A 17,055-nucleotide genomic window follows, 5' to 3' on the forward strand; every position below is an offset into this window, starting at 1 on the left:
ATTATCGAGGTTTCCTCTATCTTTTTTTTTTTCCTGCAGTTTATTTGTTGAAGAAACTTGGTCTTCTGGGCCATACCCCCTCTGGATTTTGTTGATGGCATCCCCAATGTATTCATTTCCTAGGGCTTCTGTAACAAACTACCATAAATCTTCTGGCTTAAGGCAGCAGACATGTATTATCTTATAGTTCCAGTAGCTAGAAATCTGAAATGAAGGTGTCATCAGGGTCAGTTCCCCCGGAGGTTCTCAGGGAGAATCCACTTGTGCTGGCTGCCAGTGGCTGCTGTTGATCTTTGTGTTCTTTGGCTTGCAGGCACAGCACCCCAATCTCTGCCTCCGTCGGCACATGGCCTTGCCCTCGTACCTGTGTCTCAAAGCTCCCTTCCCTTTCTGTTACTAGGATACTTGTCACTGGATTTTAAACTAAACTCTACATCCAAAACTCTACATCTAAATGTAATTAAGAATCTCTTATCTTGAGATCCTTAATTACATTTGCAAAGGCCCTTTTTTCAAGTAAGGTCACATTCACAGTTACTAAAGATTGGGACTTACATATATCTTCTTAAAGAACTCAGTTCAGCTGACTGCACCCGTAGAGTCATTTCACTTGTTCTGTCTTCCACATTTTCTGTAAGTTGTTACTTGACTCTGAAGGTTTGATCTGATTTTTCTTTTTTTTAATTTCTTCTTATGGCAAGACTACTTCATAGTTTGGTGATTTAGTCTCTTCCCAGAAGACACATGATGTCTGATGCTCACCCTTTTTGAGATGTTAGTGGCTCTGAAGATCAGTACCCAGATCCATTAGTGATTAAGTGTTGTAAACTGGTATATTCCTGTCTAGTTATTTTCTCTCAGATCCACTCTGAACTGGTATTTGTTCCCACCACTCTGTCGAAACTAACCATGTCAAGATTGCTAGTGTTTTCAAAGTGCTAACCTGATGGGTAATTCTCTGTCAGAGCCTTACGTGGCCTCTCTGCTGCACAGCACAATTGATCTCCAACTCTTCCTGGATCAGGTTTTTTCACTTGGCTTCGGGGTCTTTATAAACACCATAGGCATAATAATAATTGTAAACACTTACTATGGATGTCAGTGTTAATAACATTAAGTAGAAAGGAGATGTGGCATGCTAGAAGCAGCGGCTGAAAGAGTCACAATGGTTGCTTCCTGGAGGGAGCCTGGCAGGAAGTGAGCAGGAACGGGGAAGGGACCTGCTCTTTTTTTTTTTTTAAGATTTTGTGTACTATTTGGGTTTTTTGGTAATGTGTCTGTGGTATCCGAGAAAATGAAAATCCATTTTAAAAATACTTAGTCAATGCAGGGCTTTATTTTGTCCTAGGTATGCCTGGCAAATGTGCATCCTGTATTTCTTAGCCTTGAATGCCCTTGGACTGCTGTTCTCCGGGTTTGTCTCTTGTCTCTTTCAGAATGGCAGTTCGGAAAACCCTCATTCCTCCTCAGCCTCCTGATGTTGCTAGTCCTCGAGTGGAAAGCTCTATGCGGAGTACGTCTGGGTCACCTAGGCCTGCAGGGTGAGCACCTAAGTGTTCTTCGCACTCTTGCTTTTACCCACACATCGTTGCAGTTGAGAGGAGTCTAATATTCCTGCATGACATAGTCTTGTTAGGTTATATAGCCCAGGCTGGAGTGCAGTGGCTATTCTCAGCCGCCATCATAGAAAATTGTAACACACGACAGCCTTGAACTCCTGGGCTCAAATGATCAGCCTCAGCCTCCTGAGTAGCTGGGACTATAGACGTGTGCCACCACTCCCAACTTATATGCACTTTCTAGCTGCATGACCTGAACGCGTTTTTCAACCTCTCTGATTCCCATTTGCCTCATTTATAAAGTGGGCATTGCGCATTCCTATAACATCTACCTCATAGAATTTTTGTGTATTTAAACAAAATGATACTTTTAAAACACTTTGTATGTGCCTTATAGCAAACACCCAGTTGCTATGGCATTCAAAAATGACATCGTGACAGTATTTATTTTTGTTTTTTCTGTTTTTGAGACAGAGTTTTGCTCTGTTGCCCAGGCTGGAGTGCAGTGGCACTATCTCGGCTCACTGCAACTTCGGCCTCCCATGTTCAAGCAATTCTCCTGCCTCGGCCACCGGAGTAGCTGGGATTACAGGCATGTGCCACCACACCTGGCTTTTTTTTTTTTTTTTTTTTTTTTTAAGTAGAGACAGGATTTCGCCATGTCGGCCAGGCTGGTCTCAAACTCCTGACTTCAATTGATCCACGTGCCTCAGCCTCCCAAAGTGCTGGGATTATAAGCATGAACCACCATGCCGGGCCTTATGACAGTATTTGTTCTTTCTCTTCTTAATTCCACAAGTAATACTATACTGGAAAAAGTAATTAGATTATATAAAAATTCTTAAAGTATGAAGTGAAAATTATTGTCTCATTCTCTACCCACATTGCCAATCCCACTTCCTAGAATAATGTTGACTGGTAACAGTTTTGGGGTTTTGTTTGTTTGTTTTTTCCTGTAGACTTCCTCTATGATCAAGATAATCGTTCTGATAAGTATCTTTCCACGTCTTTTTCTGCATACACATGTAGATAGATTGATAGATTCTTTTTGTTTGTTTGTTTGTTTTGAGACAGAGTCTTGCTCTGTCACCAGGCTGGAGTGCAGTGGCCCTCACTGCAACCTCCGCCTCCCAGGTTCAAGTGATTCTCCTGCCTCAGCCTCCTGAGTATCTGGGACTACAGGAGCGTGTTACCACACCCAGCTAATTTTTGTATTTTTAGTAGAGACGGAGTTTCACCATGTTGGCCAGGATGGTCTCTATCTCTTGACTTCGTGAACCGCCCGCCTTGGCCTCCCAAAGTGTTGGGATTACAGGCGTGAGCCACCGTGCCCGGCCCCAGTTGATAGATTCTTAAAAGAGATCTTACTGATTATATTGTTTTATGTCTCGCACTTTTACTTATATCAGTAATAGTTTGCCATGTTAGTATATTTAGATTTACTTCTTCATAAAACCGCATTTGAGAAAAAAAAAATTGTGAATGCCTTGTTTGTGCCTGGTATTATTTTAGCATGTGGGGCTATAGAGCAGTCACAAAAATAGATGTAATGTGTCCATTCCCTTTCAGTTTACTTTCTAGTGGATGTGAAGAAATAATAAACATAAGAAGAAAGGGAGACAGAGTAAAGGGAATAAAAAGTAATGGGAGGAAGAGGTGATGATTTACAGAAAAAGGCTTCTCTGAGAAGAGTGTGAAGGAATAAGCCATGTGCTCCTTGATGCTGGAATGTGTCAGGCAGAGGAAAGAGGAACCAAGGCTTTGATATAAGGATACTTGCAGTTGTCAGTTTGCACATTAGTGCCGTAACATAAAAATGACCAGCCGGGCACGGTGGCTCACACCTGTAATCCCAGCACTTTGGGAGGCCGAGGCGGGCAGATCACGAGGTCAGGAGATAGAGACCATCCTGGCTAACATGGTGAAAACCCTGTCTCTACTAAAAACACAAAAAAAATTAGCCGGGCATGGTGGCGGGTGCCTGTAGTCCCAGCTACTCAGGAGGCTGAGGCAGGAGAATGGCGTGAACCCAGGAGGCGGAGCTTGCAGTGAGCCAAGATCGCACCACTGCACTCCAGCCTGGGCGACAGTGTCGTGGAACATCTCCAAGACTTCATTAAATGTGAAGGTTTTTGCCGGCGTAACTTCTGAGACCCCTTCATCTTTTTCCTCAAAACCACTTTGCCTTCACTTCTCCTCGGACTCTGGGTACACACTTTATAGTACCATCTTTCTGTGTGATGGCAGTTAGCTGATTCACTCAACACCACTCATAGTCATACTGACTTCTGAAGTGCTAAAACCAGCCTTCACTAGCAGTAATTCATTTCCCTAATTACCATTTTCTTTCAGTGTGACAGCTAACTTCAACGCTTCAGCCTTGAATAATTGTAATTTTTTTTGGTTATTACTATTGTCAATCCAAAATAGAAATAAACTATTTCTGCCATAGGTGGCTTTCCTGATGCAGTTTAAACTGAAAGATGATATTAAAGCTACTTTACCTTCCTTTTTATATTCACTAGACTTTTTCAATATGGTCCATACAGCTTTTTACAAGTCTAGGTCTTATCCTTTTTTCTCTTTGCTGGGCCATTTTGAAATCTTCAAATCACATACAATTTCACTTCTGGCCTTATCCCTTTTTGGTCTTTTGTTGCATTTTCATCTTGGTTGACCCATTCTCACATTCAGTCTTCCATTTTCTTAAAATTTCACATTGGTTTATCACTAGGATGGCAGAGCAACACAACTACATGCTTTGTTTTCTTTATGAACTGTTTATGCAGAACTGTTTATAGTCAGTGATTGATCATTACCAGACTTAAGAAGTGATGTGATTGGTTACTGATCATGATGGGCATCTGTTAGTTACATGGTGATTTGGGGACCGTAGAGCTAGCCACATAACAATGTGGATACGTTCTGAGAGATACATCCGTAGGCAATTTCATTGTTGTATGAACATCATGAGTGTCCTTGTACAAACCTATATGGGATGGCCTACTGCATACCTAGACTATGTGGTACAACTTATTGCTCCTAGGCTAAAAATCTGTACAGGACTTTACTATACTGAATACTATAGGCAGTGGTAACACAGTGGTACATATTTGTGTATCTAAACATAGAAATTATAATCTTTATTTATTTATTTTTGAGACAAGAGTTTCACTCTTGCTGCCCAGGCTAGAGTGCAGTAGCTCAATCTCGGCTCCCCACAACCTCTGCCTCCCAGGTTCAACTGATTCTCCTGCCTCAACCTCCCGAGTAGCTGGGATTACAGGCATGCACCACCATGCCTGGCTGATTCTGTATTTTTAGTAGAGACAGGGTTTCTCCATGTTGGTCAGGCTGATCTTGAACTCCCGACCTCAGGTGATCCACCCACCTCGGCCTCCCCAAGTGCTGGGATTACAGGCGTGCACCACCGCGCCCGGCCAGAAATTATAATCTTATGGGACCACTGTCATGTGTATGGTCCTTTGTTCATTGAAACATCCTTATGTGCTGCATGACTATATCTGATATTTACATGTGTGAGCTTCGTGCTCAGTGAGGACTCCCTGTATATTAGGAATAATATCACAGGACCAGCAAGGAAGACTAGCCTGGAACCAGAGGGGAGAGTTGTACAAGATGGCTTAGAGATGACATTGAGAGCTAGATTATTTAGGGCCTTGTGGGCTATTCAGAAGCCTTTGGATTTTATTCTAAGACGGAGAGCCGCTGGAGGGTTAAGGCATAGGAGTGACATGATCTGACTTATTTTAAAAGAATCACTCTGGCTACTGTGCTGAGAATAAACTGCAGCAGAGCAAGGGTGGAAGCAGGAAGACCAAGTGAGAGCTGATAAAATCGTTAACTATCTTCATGGCTTGAACCTGCATGGAGGTAGTGTTTTTTGTTTGTTTGTTTGTTTGTTTGTTTTAATGAAATAGGGTCTCACTCTGTCACCCAGGCTGGAGTGTAGTGGTGCAATCTCAGCTCACTGCAACCTTAACCTCCTGAGTAGTTAGGACTACTTAAGAGCCACCATACCCAGCTCATTTTTGTATTTTTTTGTCGAAACGGGGTTTCACCATGTTGCCCAGGCTGGTCTGGAACTCCTGGGCTCAAGCAATATTCCCACCTCAGCCTCACAAAGTGCTGGTATTACAGGCATGAGCACCACACCCTGCCCATATGTCTTAACAAGTGTTTGGATTCTTGATATGATTTGAAGGTACAGCTGACAAAATTTTCTGATGGAATGGAGAGAAAGAGAGGAGTCAAGGATAGCTCCCAAATTTTACCTGAGCATTCTAAAATGAGGAAAGCTATGAGAATAGCAGGAAAAAAATCAGGTTAGTTTCAGTCGTTTTACTTTTGCAATATCTAGATGATTGGATACCCAAGTGGAGATGTCAAATAGACAGATAGAAAATTCTGAAGGAAGCCGGGTGCAGGGGCTCATGCCTGGAATCCCAGCACTCCCTCGGACTTTGGGAGTCTGAGGCGGGCGGATCACCCGAGGTCAGGAGTTTGAGATCGGCCTGACCAACATGGAGAAACCCCCTCTCTACTAAAAATACAAAATTAGCCGAGCGTGGTGGCGCATGCCTGTAATCCCAGCTACTTGGGAGGCTGAAGCAGGAGAATCTCTTGAACCCAGGAGGCAGAGATTGCGCAGAGATCGCGCCATTGCACTCCAGCCTGAGCAACAAGAGCGAAAGTTCATCTCAACAACAACAACAAAAAAATTCTGAAGTAATACAGCTCTAGAATTGAAGTATAAGTCCATGCTGGTGATAGAGATTTGGGAATTGTAAGCAGGTAGATGTTCTTTAGAGCCATGAGAGTGGAAGGTAGTATAAATAGAACAGAAGTGGTGCAAGGACCAGGCTTGAGGACATAGCATCTTTAGAGGTCAGGAAAATGAAAAACCAGAAAAAGTGACTGTTTCCCTATATTGTGTGATGTTCTGAGGTGTGTTGGTGCCACAATTAGTCTTCAGCTAATGAACACTTCGGGTTTTTGTTTGCTTATTTTTGTTTTATTTTTAGAGACAGGGTCTTGCCCAGTCACCCCGGCTGGAGTGCAGTGGCGTGATCATAGCTCACTGCAGCCTTGAACTCCTGGGCGCAAGGATCCTCCCACCTTAGCCTCCTGAGTAGCTGGGACTGCAGGTAGTCATCATTATGCCCAGCTATTTTTATTTTTTTAATTTACTTTTTTTTTTAGACAGAATCTCACTCTGTTGCCCAGGCTGGAGTGCACTAGCACCATATTGGCTCACAACAGCCTCTGCCTCCCAGGCTCAGGTGATTCTCCTGCCTCAGCCTCCCAAGTAACTGGGATTACAGGCACCCACCATCACACCTGGCTAATTTTTGTGTTTTTAGTAGAGACGGAGTTTCACCATGTTGGCCAGGCTGGTCTCGAACTCCTGACCTCAAATGATCTGCCCACCTTTGCCTCCCAAAGTGCTGGGATTACAGGGGTGAGCCACCACGCCCAGCCTGCTAAGCTGATTTTCATATTGTTTTTGTAGAGATGGCAGTCTCACTGTGTAGCCCAGGCTGGTCTTGAACTCCTGGCCTCAACTGATCTTCCCACTTTGGCCTCCCAAAATATTGGGATTACAGGCATGAGCCACTGCACCTGGTCTGTTTCTGTTTTTGTCTTTTTCAAAACAAAGTCTCATATGGACTTAGTTTTCAAGTGTTGGTCCTGAAGGTGAAGAACCTGCCATGAGGTACCAAAGTCTCCCTGTGAGCAACAGCAGGTGCAGAAATAGGGTGAGCAGGGGCTCTTTTTTAGACTCTTTCTTGGATTTGCTGTGCTTCAGAGAAGTTGTGGAGGTAGGGCCCACACAGGCACTCAGACTGGCTTTATTTGCAGTAGTCAATCTGTGGCACCTGAAAGAAGAGAGCATTTGGATTGTGAAGAAATAACTAGCTGGAAGAATAAACCCCCCACACTCCCACACCCAAGTAAAAGTAATCTCATATAAATGGCTGTTTTAGAAATAGCCAACTCCATTCACTGATGAGTAACAAAAAAGGATTAATATGAAGATAATTAAAATTAAAACATAGGAAAAGAACAACAAAGTATATTAATCTGTCCCTTAAGACACTGACCAAAAGATGTTGACAGGGGACAGATGAAATTTATAATGAAACATGCCACCATTAATTTAAATAACATAACAAAATAACCACCTCTATGAAGGAAAACACAAAGTTCAAATACAAAAGACTCCTGGAGTAAATGGCAAAACATGAAGTGATGACACAGGAGTTGACAGGACTCAGTAGAGAACTAATGAAGATACCACAGAAGGAAGGCAAAATTAAAACTGCACAAGAGAGTATTGGCCGTGGAAGATAGAAATGAGAAAGTGGGTGGCGGGGCGCGGTGGCTCACGCCTGTAATCCCAGCACTTTGGGAGGCCAAGGCGGGTAGATCACGAGGTCAGGAGATCGAGACCATCCTGGCTAACACGGTGAAACCCCGTCTCTACTAAAAAAATACAAAAAATTAGCCAGGCTTGGTGGCGGGCGCCGGTAGCCCCAGCTACTCGGGAGGCTGAGGCAGGAGAATGGTGTGAACCCTGGAGGTGGAGCTTGCAGTGAGCCGAGATTGCACCACTGCACTCCAGCCTGGGTGACAGAGCGAGACTCCATCTCAAAAAAAAAAAAAAATGAAAAAGTGGATAAAATATAAAGAAAGATAGTCATGTGTTGTGGTTCATGCCTATAATTCTAGCACCTTAGGAGGCCGAGGTCAACAGATGGGGGGAGCCCGGGGGTTCGATATCAGCCTGGGCAATATGGCGAAACCCCAGCTCTAAAAACAAAATTAAAAAATTGGCCAGGTGTGGTGGTATGGGCCTGTAGTCCCAGCTACACAGGAGGCTGAGGTGGGAGGATCGCTTGAGCCTGGCAGGTTGAGTTTATAGTGAGTTGTGTTCATGTCACTCTATTGCAGCCTGGGTGACAGAATAAGAACCTGTCTAAAAAAAAAGAGAAAGATAAAAGAAAAACCATACAGAGCATATCGTGATAGAAGTAAGACCAAGCATGCGTCATATCATGTCATGTCAGTGACTTCGTTGTGGGTTGAGTTGTGTCCCCCAAAAGTCAACTCCCAGTACCTCGGAATGCAGCCTTATTTGGAAATAGGGTCATTGCAGATGTGGTTAGTCAAGATGAAGCCCTACTGGAGTAGGGTGAATCCTCAATTGAATATGACTGGTCTTTTTTTTGTTTTGTTTTGTTATTTTTGGAGACAGTGTCTTGCTCTGTTACCCAAGCTGGAGTACAGTGAGCGGTGTGATCTAGGCTCAAGTGGTCCTTCCACATTAGCCTTCCGAGTACCTGGGACTCCAGGCATGCATCACCATGCCCGGCTATTTTTTTTTTTTTTTTTTTTTTTAGACAGAGTCTTGCCCTCTGTCGCCAGGCTGGAGGCAGTGATACGATCTTGGCTCACTGCAACCTCCAACACCCTGGTTCAAGTTATTCTCCTGCCTCAGCCTCCTGAGCAGCTGGGATTACAGGCACACACCACCATGCCCAGCTAATTTTTGTATTTTTAGTAGAGACAGGGTTTCACCATGTTGGCCAGGATGGTCTCGATCTCCTGATGTCATGATCCCTCCGCCTCGGCCTCCCAAAGTGCTGGGATTACAGGCATGAGCCACTGTACCTGGCCCATGCCCAGCTAATTTAAAATTTTTTTTTTTTTTTTGAGACGGAGTCTCCCACCCAGGCTGGAGTGCAGTGATGTAATCTCGGCTTACTGCAACCTCCGCCTCCCGGGTTCAAGAGATTCTCCTGCCTCAGCCTCCCAAGTAGCTGCAACTACAGGTGCGAGCTACCATGCCCAGCTAATTTTTGTATTTTTAGTAGAGGCAGGGTTTCACCATGTTGGCCAGAATGGTCTCGATCTCTTGACCTCGTGATCCGCCCACCTCGGCCTCCCAGAGTGCTGGTATTACAGGCGTGAGCCACTGCGTCTGGCCTAAATCAATTTTTTTAATAGAGACAAGGTCTTGCTATATGGCACAGGCTGGTCTCAACCTCCTGGCTTCAAGTAATCCTCTTGCCTTGGCCTCCCAAAATGCTGGGATTACAGGCATGAGCCACCATACCTGACCCATGACTAGTATTCTTAGAAAAAGGGGAAATTAGGACACAGACAAATACATTATGTGAACATGAAGGCAGAGATTGGGAAGGCGCCGAGGAATAACAAAGATTTCCAGCAAAGCCACCAGAAGCTGGGAGAGGAGGCATGGAATAGTCTGTCCTTCAAGCCCGCAGAAAGAACCAGCCCTGCCGACGCTTTGATCTCAGACTTCTGGCCTCCAGAACTGTGAGACAAGCTGCTTCTGTTCAAGCCACACAGTTTGTGATGATTTGTTGTGGTAGCTCTAGCAATCTAATACAGGTCTTAACTCACCTGTTTCCAGATTGCATTGCAAAGCAGAACCCACTTCTGCTCTGCCTTGTATTCAGAGGCAGGCCAAACACAAAGTGATTCAGGAAGGTCAGAATGAAACATTAAGTAAAGGGATGCTGAACTTGTGCTAACTCACAAGAGTAGATTGATACATTATCAGGAATTTTATGAGGTAGGTGTTAGACACAGCCATTGAAAAAATTATAATCCTGGGTGAAAACTCGTAATTAAATTAAAATACCCAGTACTTGCTAATTATTCAACTACATTTTATCCTTCTTCCCATGGAATAATTATGTAGAATGGTGTGCTGTTTCATGTCTCCCTCTCCCCCCGTCAACCTCCACCCCACTCCACACTGAGTCATTTAGCATTGGCAGCTTGAAATTGGCCCCAGTTGGAGCACTTGTTCCACAGAAATTATCAATAGCACTTTGTTTACTGTTTTGTTGATCATCTAAGCAGAGATTGGTAGGCGTTTTCAATAAGGGGAAAAATAAATAGTAAGTTATTTTAGGTTTTGTGAGTCGCGTAGTCTCTGTCATGAGTCCTCATGTCTGGTGTAGCTGTACTGAAAGATTTCATCTGCAAAACTGATGTTGGGCCGGGATATAGTTTGTCAACGCCTGGTCTAGACATAAGAAAGTAATGGAGAAAACGTTAGTCATACAGAACTTGAAAGTGCTTGTCAGGCCGGGCACAGTGCCCTCACGCCTGTAATCCCAGCACTTTGGGAGGCTGAGGCGGGTGGATTACTTGAGGTCAGGAGTTTGAGACTAGCCTGGCCAACATGGTGAAACCCTGTCTGTACTAAAAATACAAAAATTAGCCGGGCGTAGTGGTGCACCTGTTGTCCCAGCTACTCGGGAGGTAGGAGATTTGCTTGAGCCTGGGAGGCAGATCTCTGCAGTGAGCCAAGATCGTACCACTGCACTCCAGCCTGGGCAACAGAGTGAGACCCTGTCTTTTTTTTGTTTTTGAGACGCAGTTTTGCTCTTGTCGCCCAGGCTGGAGTGCAGTGGTGCGATCTCTGCTCACTGCAACCTCCTCCTCCCAAGACCCTGTCTTTAAAAAAAAAAAAAAAAAAAACCAACTCCGGGCATGGTGGCTCACGTCTGTAATCTCAACACTTTGGGAGGCCGATGCGGACAGATCACCTAAGGCCAGGAGTTCAAGACCAGCCTGGCCAACATGACGAAACCCTGTCTCTAATAAAAATACAAAAAATTAGCTGGACATGGTGGGGGCCGCCTGTAATCCCCAGCTACTCCGGAGGCTGTGGCAGGAGAATCTCTTGAACCTAGGAGGCAGAGGCTGCAGTGAGCCAAGATGGTGCCATTGCACTCCAGTTTGGGCAATAAGAGTGAAACTCTGCCTAACAAAAAAAAAAAAAAAAAATGCTTTACTATAGCTGTTACATTATGAAGATGCCAAAAGTTTAAGGAAGTGTTCTGCATATGTTCAAAACCGTTACCTGACTCAGGGAAGAAGTCTCACCTGTCATTGTGAATTTTTCCATTTTCCCTCATATTGATTTTTTAGGTCCTTTCCATTGTACTTGGAAAAGATCTTTAGTTTGGATTCAGACTTTATGAATTTTTTGAAGTTTGAATTTTGACCTAACATATGGTCTATCCTGGAGAATGTCCCATGTGCCCTCGAGAAGAATGTACAATCACTGTTGTTGGGTGGAGTATTCTATACATCTGTCAGGTCTAGTTTGTTTAGTATTCCAGTCCTCTGTGTCCTTGCCAAGATTCTGTCTGGATGTTTCATCCATTATTGAAAGTGGGGTATTGAAATCTCCAGCTATGGCCGGGCACAGTGGCTCACACCTGTAATCCCAGTGCTTTGGGAGGCCAAGGCAGGTGGATCACAAGGTCAGGAATTCAAGACCAGCTTGGCCAAGATGGTGAAACCCGTCTCTACTAAAAATACAAAAATTAGCTGGGCATGGTGGCGGATGCTTGTAATCCCAGCTACTCGGGAGGCTAAGGCAGAGAATTACTTGAAACCCGGAGGCAGAGTTTGCCATGAGCTGAGACTGCGCCACTGCACTCCAGCCTGGGCGACAGAGCGAGACTCCGTCTCAAGAAAAGAAAAGAAATCTCCAGCTATTCTTGTCATCCTCTCTGTCTCTCCCTTTAATTCTGTCAGTATCTCCTTTATTCTGTCACATGGGGCACTATTCTTTGATGGGCGAAGGTTTATAATTGCTGTTTCTTTTTCTCTTTATTGTGGTATGAACACTTAACATGAGATCTGCCCTGGTAGGGAGAAGTTAAAATGTACATTGTTGTTCATTGTAGGCACGGTGTCACACAACAGAGCTCTAGAACTTCTTCATTTTGCTTAACTGAAACTTTATGCCCTTTAATTAGTAACTGCTCATTTCTCCAAGTTCTTTGATCTTCTTGATGAATCTTTTGTTAATATAGTATGTCCTTTGTCTTGTTTTGGATTTAACATCCATTTTCTCTGATATTGATATAGGCCCGTAGCTTTCTTTTACTTACTGTTTTCATGAAATATCTTTTTCCATCGTTTCACATTTTGTATGTTATTGAAGTTAAGTTGGTATCAATGCAAACTACATTGATATGAATTTAGAATGTTGATTGTAATCCCATGGTAACCAGTTTTAAAATACCAGTGAAAAAAGATAATGTCATCTGAGGACTCAAATTACACAAATATTTTTTCAAAAGATTTATCAAGCAAAGGTAAACAAATTGAAATCTTATCAGAAAAGGTGGAATTCAGCTTAAAAGCAAAACACAGAGGGTCCTTTTTCTTTCTTTTCATGAGACGGAATTTCACTCCTATTGCCCAGGTTGGAGTGCAGTGGTGCAGTCTCAGCTCACTGCCGCCTCCGCCTCCTGGGTTCACGCGATTCTCCTGCCTCAGCCTCCTGAGTAGCTGGGATTACAAGCATGCGCCACCACATCCGGCTAATTTTTGTATCTTTAGTAGAGACAGGGTTTCACCATGTTGGCCAGGCTTGTCTCCAACTCCTGACCTCAGATGATCTTCCCGCCTCGGCCTCCCGGAGTGCTAGGATTACAGGTGTGAGCCATCACACCCGGCCCACAGAGGGTCCTTTATAATGCTGAAGAATCTAATTTACAATGAAGTTTGTTTGTTTTATTTATTTTTATTTTTTTGAGACGGAGTCTCGCTCTGTCCCCCAGGCTGGAGTACAATGGCACAATCTCGGCTCACAGCAACCTCCATCTCCCAGGTTCAAGCGAGAATCTCCTGCCTCAGCCTCCTGAGTAGCTGGGATTACAGGCGCACGCCACCATGCCTGGCTTATTTTTTTGTATTTTTAGTAGAGACGGGGTTTCACCATGTTGGTCAGGCTGGTCTTGAACTCCTGACCTTGTGATCCACCCGCCTCAGCCTCCCAAAGTGCTGTAATTACAGACGTGAGCCACCACACCTGGCCTACAAGGAAGTTTTAACAGTTAAGAGTATCTGTGTACCAAATAATGTAGCATTAAGACTCATAAAGCAGAATTTACAAGAAGTATGAGGAGAGTTTCAAAGAGCAGCTTAGGAGCAAAAGGGCTTTAATTCACGTTTTTCAGGCCTCATCAGTTCTAGCAGACAACAAATAAATAGGATATAATAATAAATCGAAATAATAATAAGGGGAAATAGATAATATTAAATTCCCTGTGTTAATTACACTTTTTCTTTTTCTCTCTCTTTCTCTCTTTTTTGAGACAGTCTCACTCTGTCGCCCAGGCTGGAGTGCAGTGGCATGATCTCGGCTCACTGTAATCTTCACCTCCCTAGTTCAAGCAATTCTCATGCCTTAGCCTCCCGAGTGGCTGAGATTACAGGCGTGTGCCACTATGCCCAGCTAATTTTTGTATTTTTAGTAGAGACAGGGTTTTCCCATATTGGTTAGGCTGGTCTCAAACTCCTAATCTCAAATGATCCACTCGCTTCAGCCTCCCAAAGTGCTGGGATTACAGGCGTGAGCCACCATGCCCACTCCCTGCCCCGCCCTCCACCCCTCGCTTTTTTTGTTTTTGAGACAGAATCTCACTGTGTCACTCACGCTGGAGTGCAGTGGCACAATCCTGGCTTGGCTCACTGCAGCTTTGACCTCCCAGGCTTGAATGATCCTCCCTGTTCTGCCTCCAAACTAGCTGGGACTACTTGGGTTAGTGTTAGTCTGGGTTTTTCTGTTCGTTTTGTTTTGTTTAGAGACGGAGTCTCGCTCTGTTGCGAGGCTGGAGTGCAGTGGCGCTGTCTCGGCTCACCACAACCTCTGCCTCCCAGGTTCAAGCGATTTTCCTGCCTCAGCCTCCCGAGTAGCTGGGACTACAGGTGCACACCACCACGCCCAGCTAATTTATTTGTATTTTTAGTAGAGACGGGGTTTTACCATGTTGGCCAGGATGGTCTTGATCTCCTGACCTCGAGGTCTGCCCACCTTGGCCTCCCAAAGGGCTGGGATTACAGGCGTGAGCCACCACACCCAGCCTGTTTTTTTTTTTTTTTTGAGACAGAGTCTCATTCTGTCACCCAGGCTGGAGCGCAGTGGCACGTTCTCGGCTCACTGCAACTTCCGCCTCCCGGGTTCAAGTGATTCTTGTGTCTCAGTCTCCTGAGTAGCTGGGATCACAGGCGTGTGTGCCACCAAACCTGGCTAATTTTTGAATTTTTAGTAGAGACGGGGTTTCACCATGTTGGCCAGGCTGATCTCGAACTTCTGGCCTCAGGTGATCCACCCGCCTCAGCCTTCCAAAGTGTTGTCATTACAGACGTGAGCCACCACGCCCAGCCAGTGTTAGTCTCTTTTCTAAGTTACTAGTTTCTGTTTTTATATTTATTGTTTCCTTTATTTTTTTTGTTTGTTTTCTAGTTTTTCAGCCTAACAGTTTTCAGTATTTAAGGCTATGAACTTTCTTCTAAATAATGCTTTCATTGCAGCCCACTGATTCTGCTGTATAATGCTTTCATTGTGGCTTTTTTAATTTACTTTTTTTTTTTTTTTTTTTTTTGAGATGGAGTTTCGCTCTTGTCTCCCAGGCTGGAGTGCAGTGACGCGATCTCAGCTCACTGCAAACTCCACCTCCTGGATTCAAGTGATTCTCCTGCCTCAGCCTCCCGAGTAGCTGGGATTACAGGCATCCACCAACACGCCTAGCTAATTTTTGTACTTTTAGTAGAGGTGGAGTTTTACCATGTTGGCCAGGCTGGTCTCGAACTCCTGACCTCAAGTGATCTGCCTTCCTTGGCCTCCCAAAGTGCTGGGATTACAGGCGTGAGCCACTGCGCCCAGCCTAAATTTCCTTATTTTTTAGATAGGGTCTCACCGTGTCATCCAGGCTGGAGTGCAATGGGTGTGAACAGTTCACTGAAGCCTTGAACTCCTCGGCTCAGGTCATCATCCTGCCTCAGGCTCCTGAGTAGGGGACTACAGGCACAAACCACTATGCTCAGCTCTCAGAGAACATTTTAAAATGGGTAAAAAGGGCTTTCTGTTTTCTCCTTTCATTCCTATTTCTAGTTTGCCTGCCTAACACTATCCCAATCGAGATAACCCATAAAAAAATTAAAAAGGAGTTTTTTACATTGAACTTACGTAGTTCTATGCAAATAACGATAGAAAAAACCATGCATAAATTTATGTGGCTGGGGAGGCCCCACATTCATGGCAGAAGGCAAGGAGGAGCAAGTCACATCTTACGTGGATGGTGGCAGGCAAAGAGAGAGCTTGTGCAGGGAAACTCTCCCTTTTTAACACCATCAGATCTCATGAGACTTAGTTACTATCACGAGAACAGCACAAGAAAGACCTGCCCCCGTGATTCAGTCATCTCCCACAGGGTCCCTCTCGTAACACATAGGAATCATGGGAGCTACAAGATGAGATTTGTGTGGGGACACAGAGCCAAACCATAACACATTATGACTCAAAATTCAGAATCTATAAAAAGAAAGTTTTGGGAAATTTGACTCAGGGCTGGTTATGGTGGCTGACACCTGTAATCCCAGTAATTTGGGAGGCCAAGGTGGGCAGATTGCTTCTAACCCAGGAGTTCGAGACCGGCTTGGGCAACATGGCCAAACTCCATCTCTACAAAAGATACAAAAATGAGCCGGGCATGGTGGCACGCACCTGTGGTCCTGGCTACTCAGGAGGCTTAGGTGGAAGGATTGCTTGAGTCTGGGAGGTCGAGGCTACAGTGAGCCAGCATCATGCCACTGTACTCCAGTCTGGGTGATAGAGTGAGACCCTGTCTTTAATAAGAGAGAGAGAAATTTGACTCAGTAAAAATTATTTAAAAAACAAACTACTTTTGTCAAGAAAAAACTTGATAAGCAAAGTGGAAGACAAATGATGAATTGGGAAGATATATTTCTAACTCATATCACAGTCTAACGGCTAATCTTCATAGTATATAAATAACTGCCAGAAATGAAGAATAAAGAAGTAAGTCCAGTAGAAAAATGAACAACCTTTTTGTTTTTTCTTTTTTTTTCAGACATTTATATACAATTTATTTTTATTCAGTTTCTTTGAAGCAGCAACACTTAAGGTTTATGTGACTATTTCTAGTTAACTTTATTCTATGACATCAAGCCAGTCATCTTTTTTTTTAATTTTATTATTATTATACTTTAAGTTTTAGGGTACATGTGCACAACGTGCAGGTTTGTTACATATGTATACATGTGCCATGTTGGTATGCTGCACCCATTAACTTGTCATTTAGCATTAGGTATATCTCCTAATGCTATCCCTCCCCCCTCCCCCCACCCCACAACAGTCCCTGGTGTGTGATGTTCCCCTTCCTGTGTCCATGTGTTCTCATTGTTCAATTCCCACCTATGAGTGAGAACATGCAGTATTTGTTTTTTTGTCCTTGTGACAGTTTGCTGAGAATGATGGTTTCCAGTTTCATCCATGTCCCTACAAAGGACATGAACTCATCATTTTTTATGGCTGCATAGTATTCCATGGTGTATATGTGCCACATTTGCTTAATCCAGTCTATCGTTTTTGGACATTTAGGTTGGTTCC

At 44.1% G+C, this 17,055-nt stretch overlaps 1 protein-coding gene across 11 annotated transcripts in view; it reads left to right on the plus strand.

Moving 5' to 3' along the window:
- SAP130 (Sin3A associated protein 130) overlaps positions 1–17,055 on the plus strand; it is an 87,809-nt gene that overhangs the window by 49,553 nt on the left and 21,201 nt on the right. For 6 of the 11 annotated variants that reach the window (XM_008953595.4, XM_008953593.4, XM_057301409.2 and 3 more), the window contains exon 15: positions 1,437–1,541. The exons of the other annotated variants lie outside the window; for them this stretch is intronic. In XM_008953595.4, coding sequence (XP_008951843.1) covers positions 1,437–1,541 — 105 coding nt within the window. The remainder of the gene's footprint in view (positions 1–1,436; positions 1,542–17,055) is intronic. 11 annotated transcript variants of the gene reach the window in all.

This window comes from Pan paniscus, chromosome 13, assembly GCF_029289425.2.
Source record: "Pan paniscus chromosome 13, NHGRI_mPanPan1-v2.0_pri, whole genome shotgun sequence".
NCBI classification, from domain to species: domain Eukaryota; kingdom Metazoa; phylum Chordata; class Mammalia; order Primates; family Hominidae; genus Pan; species Pan paniscus.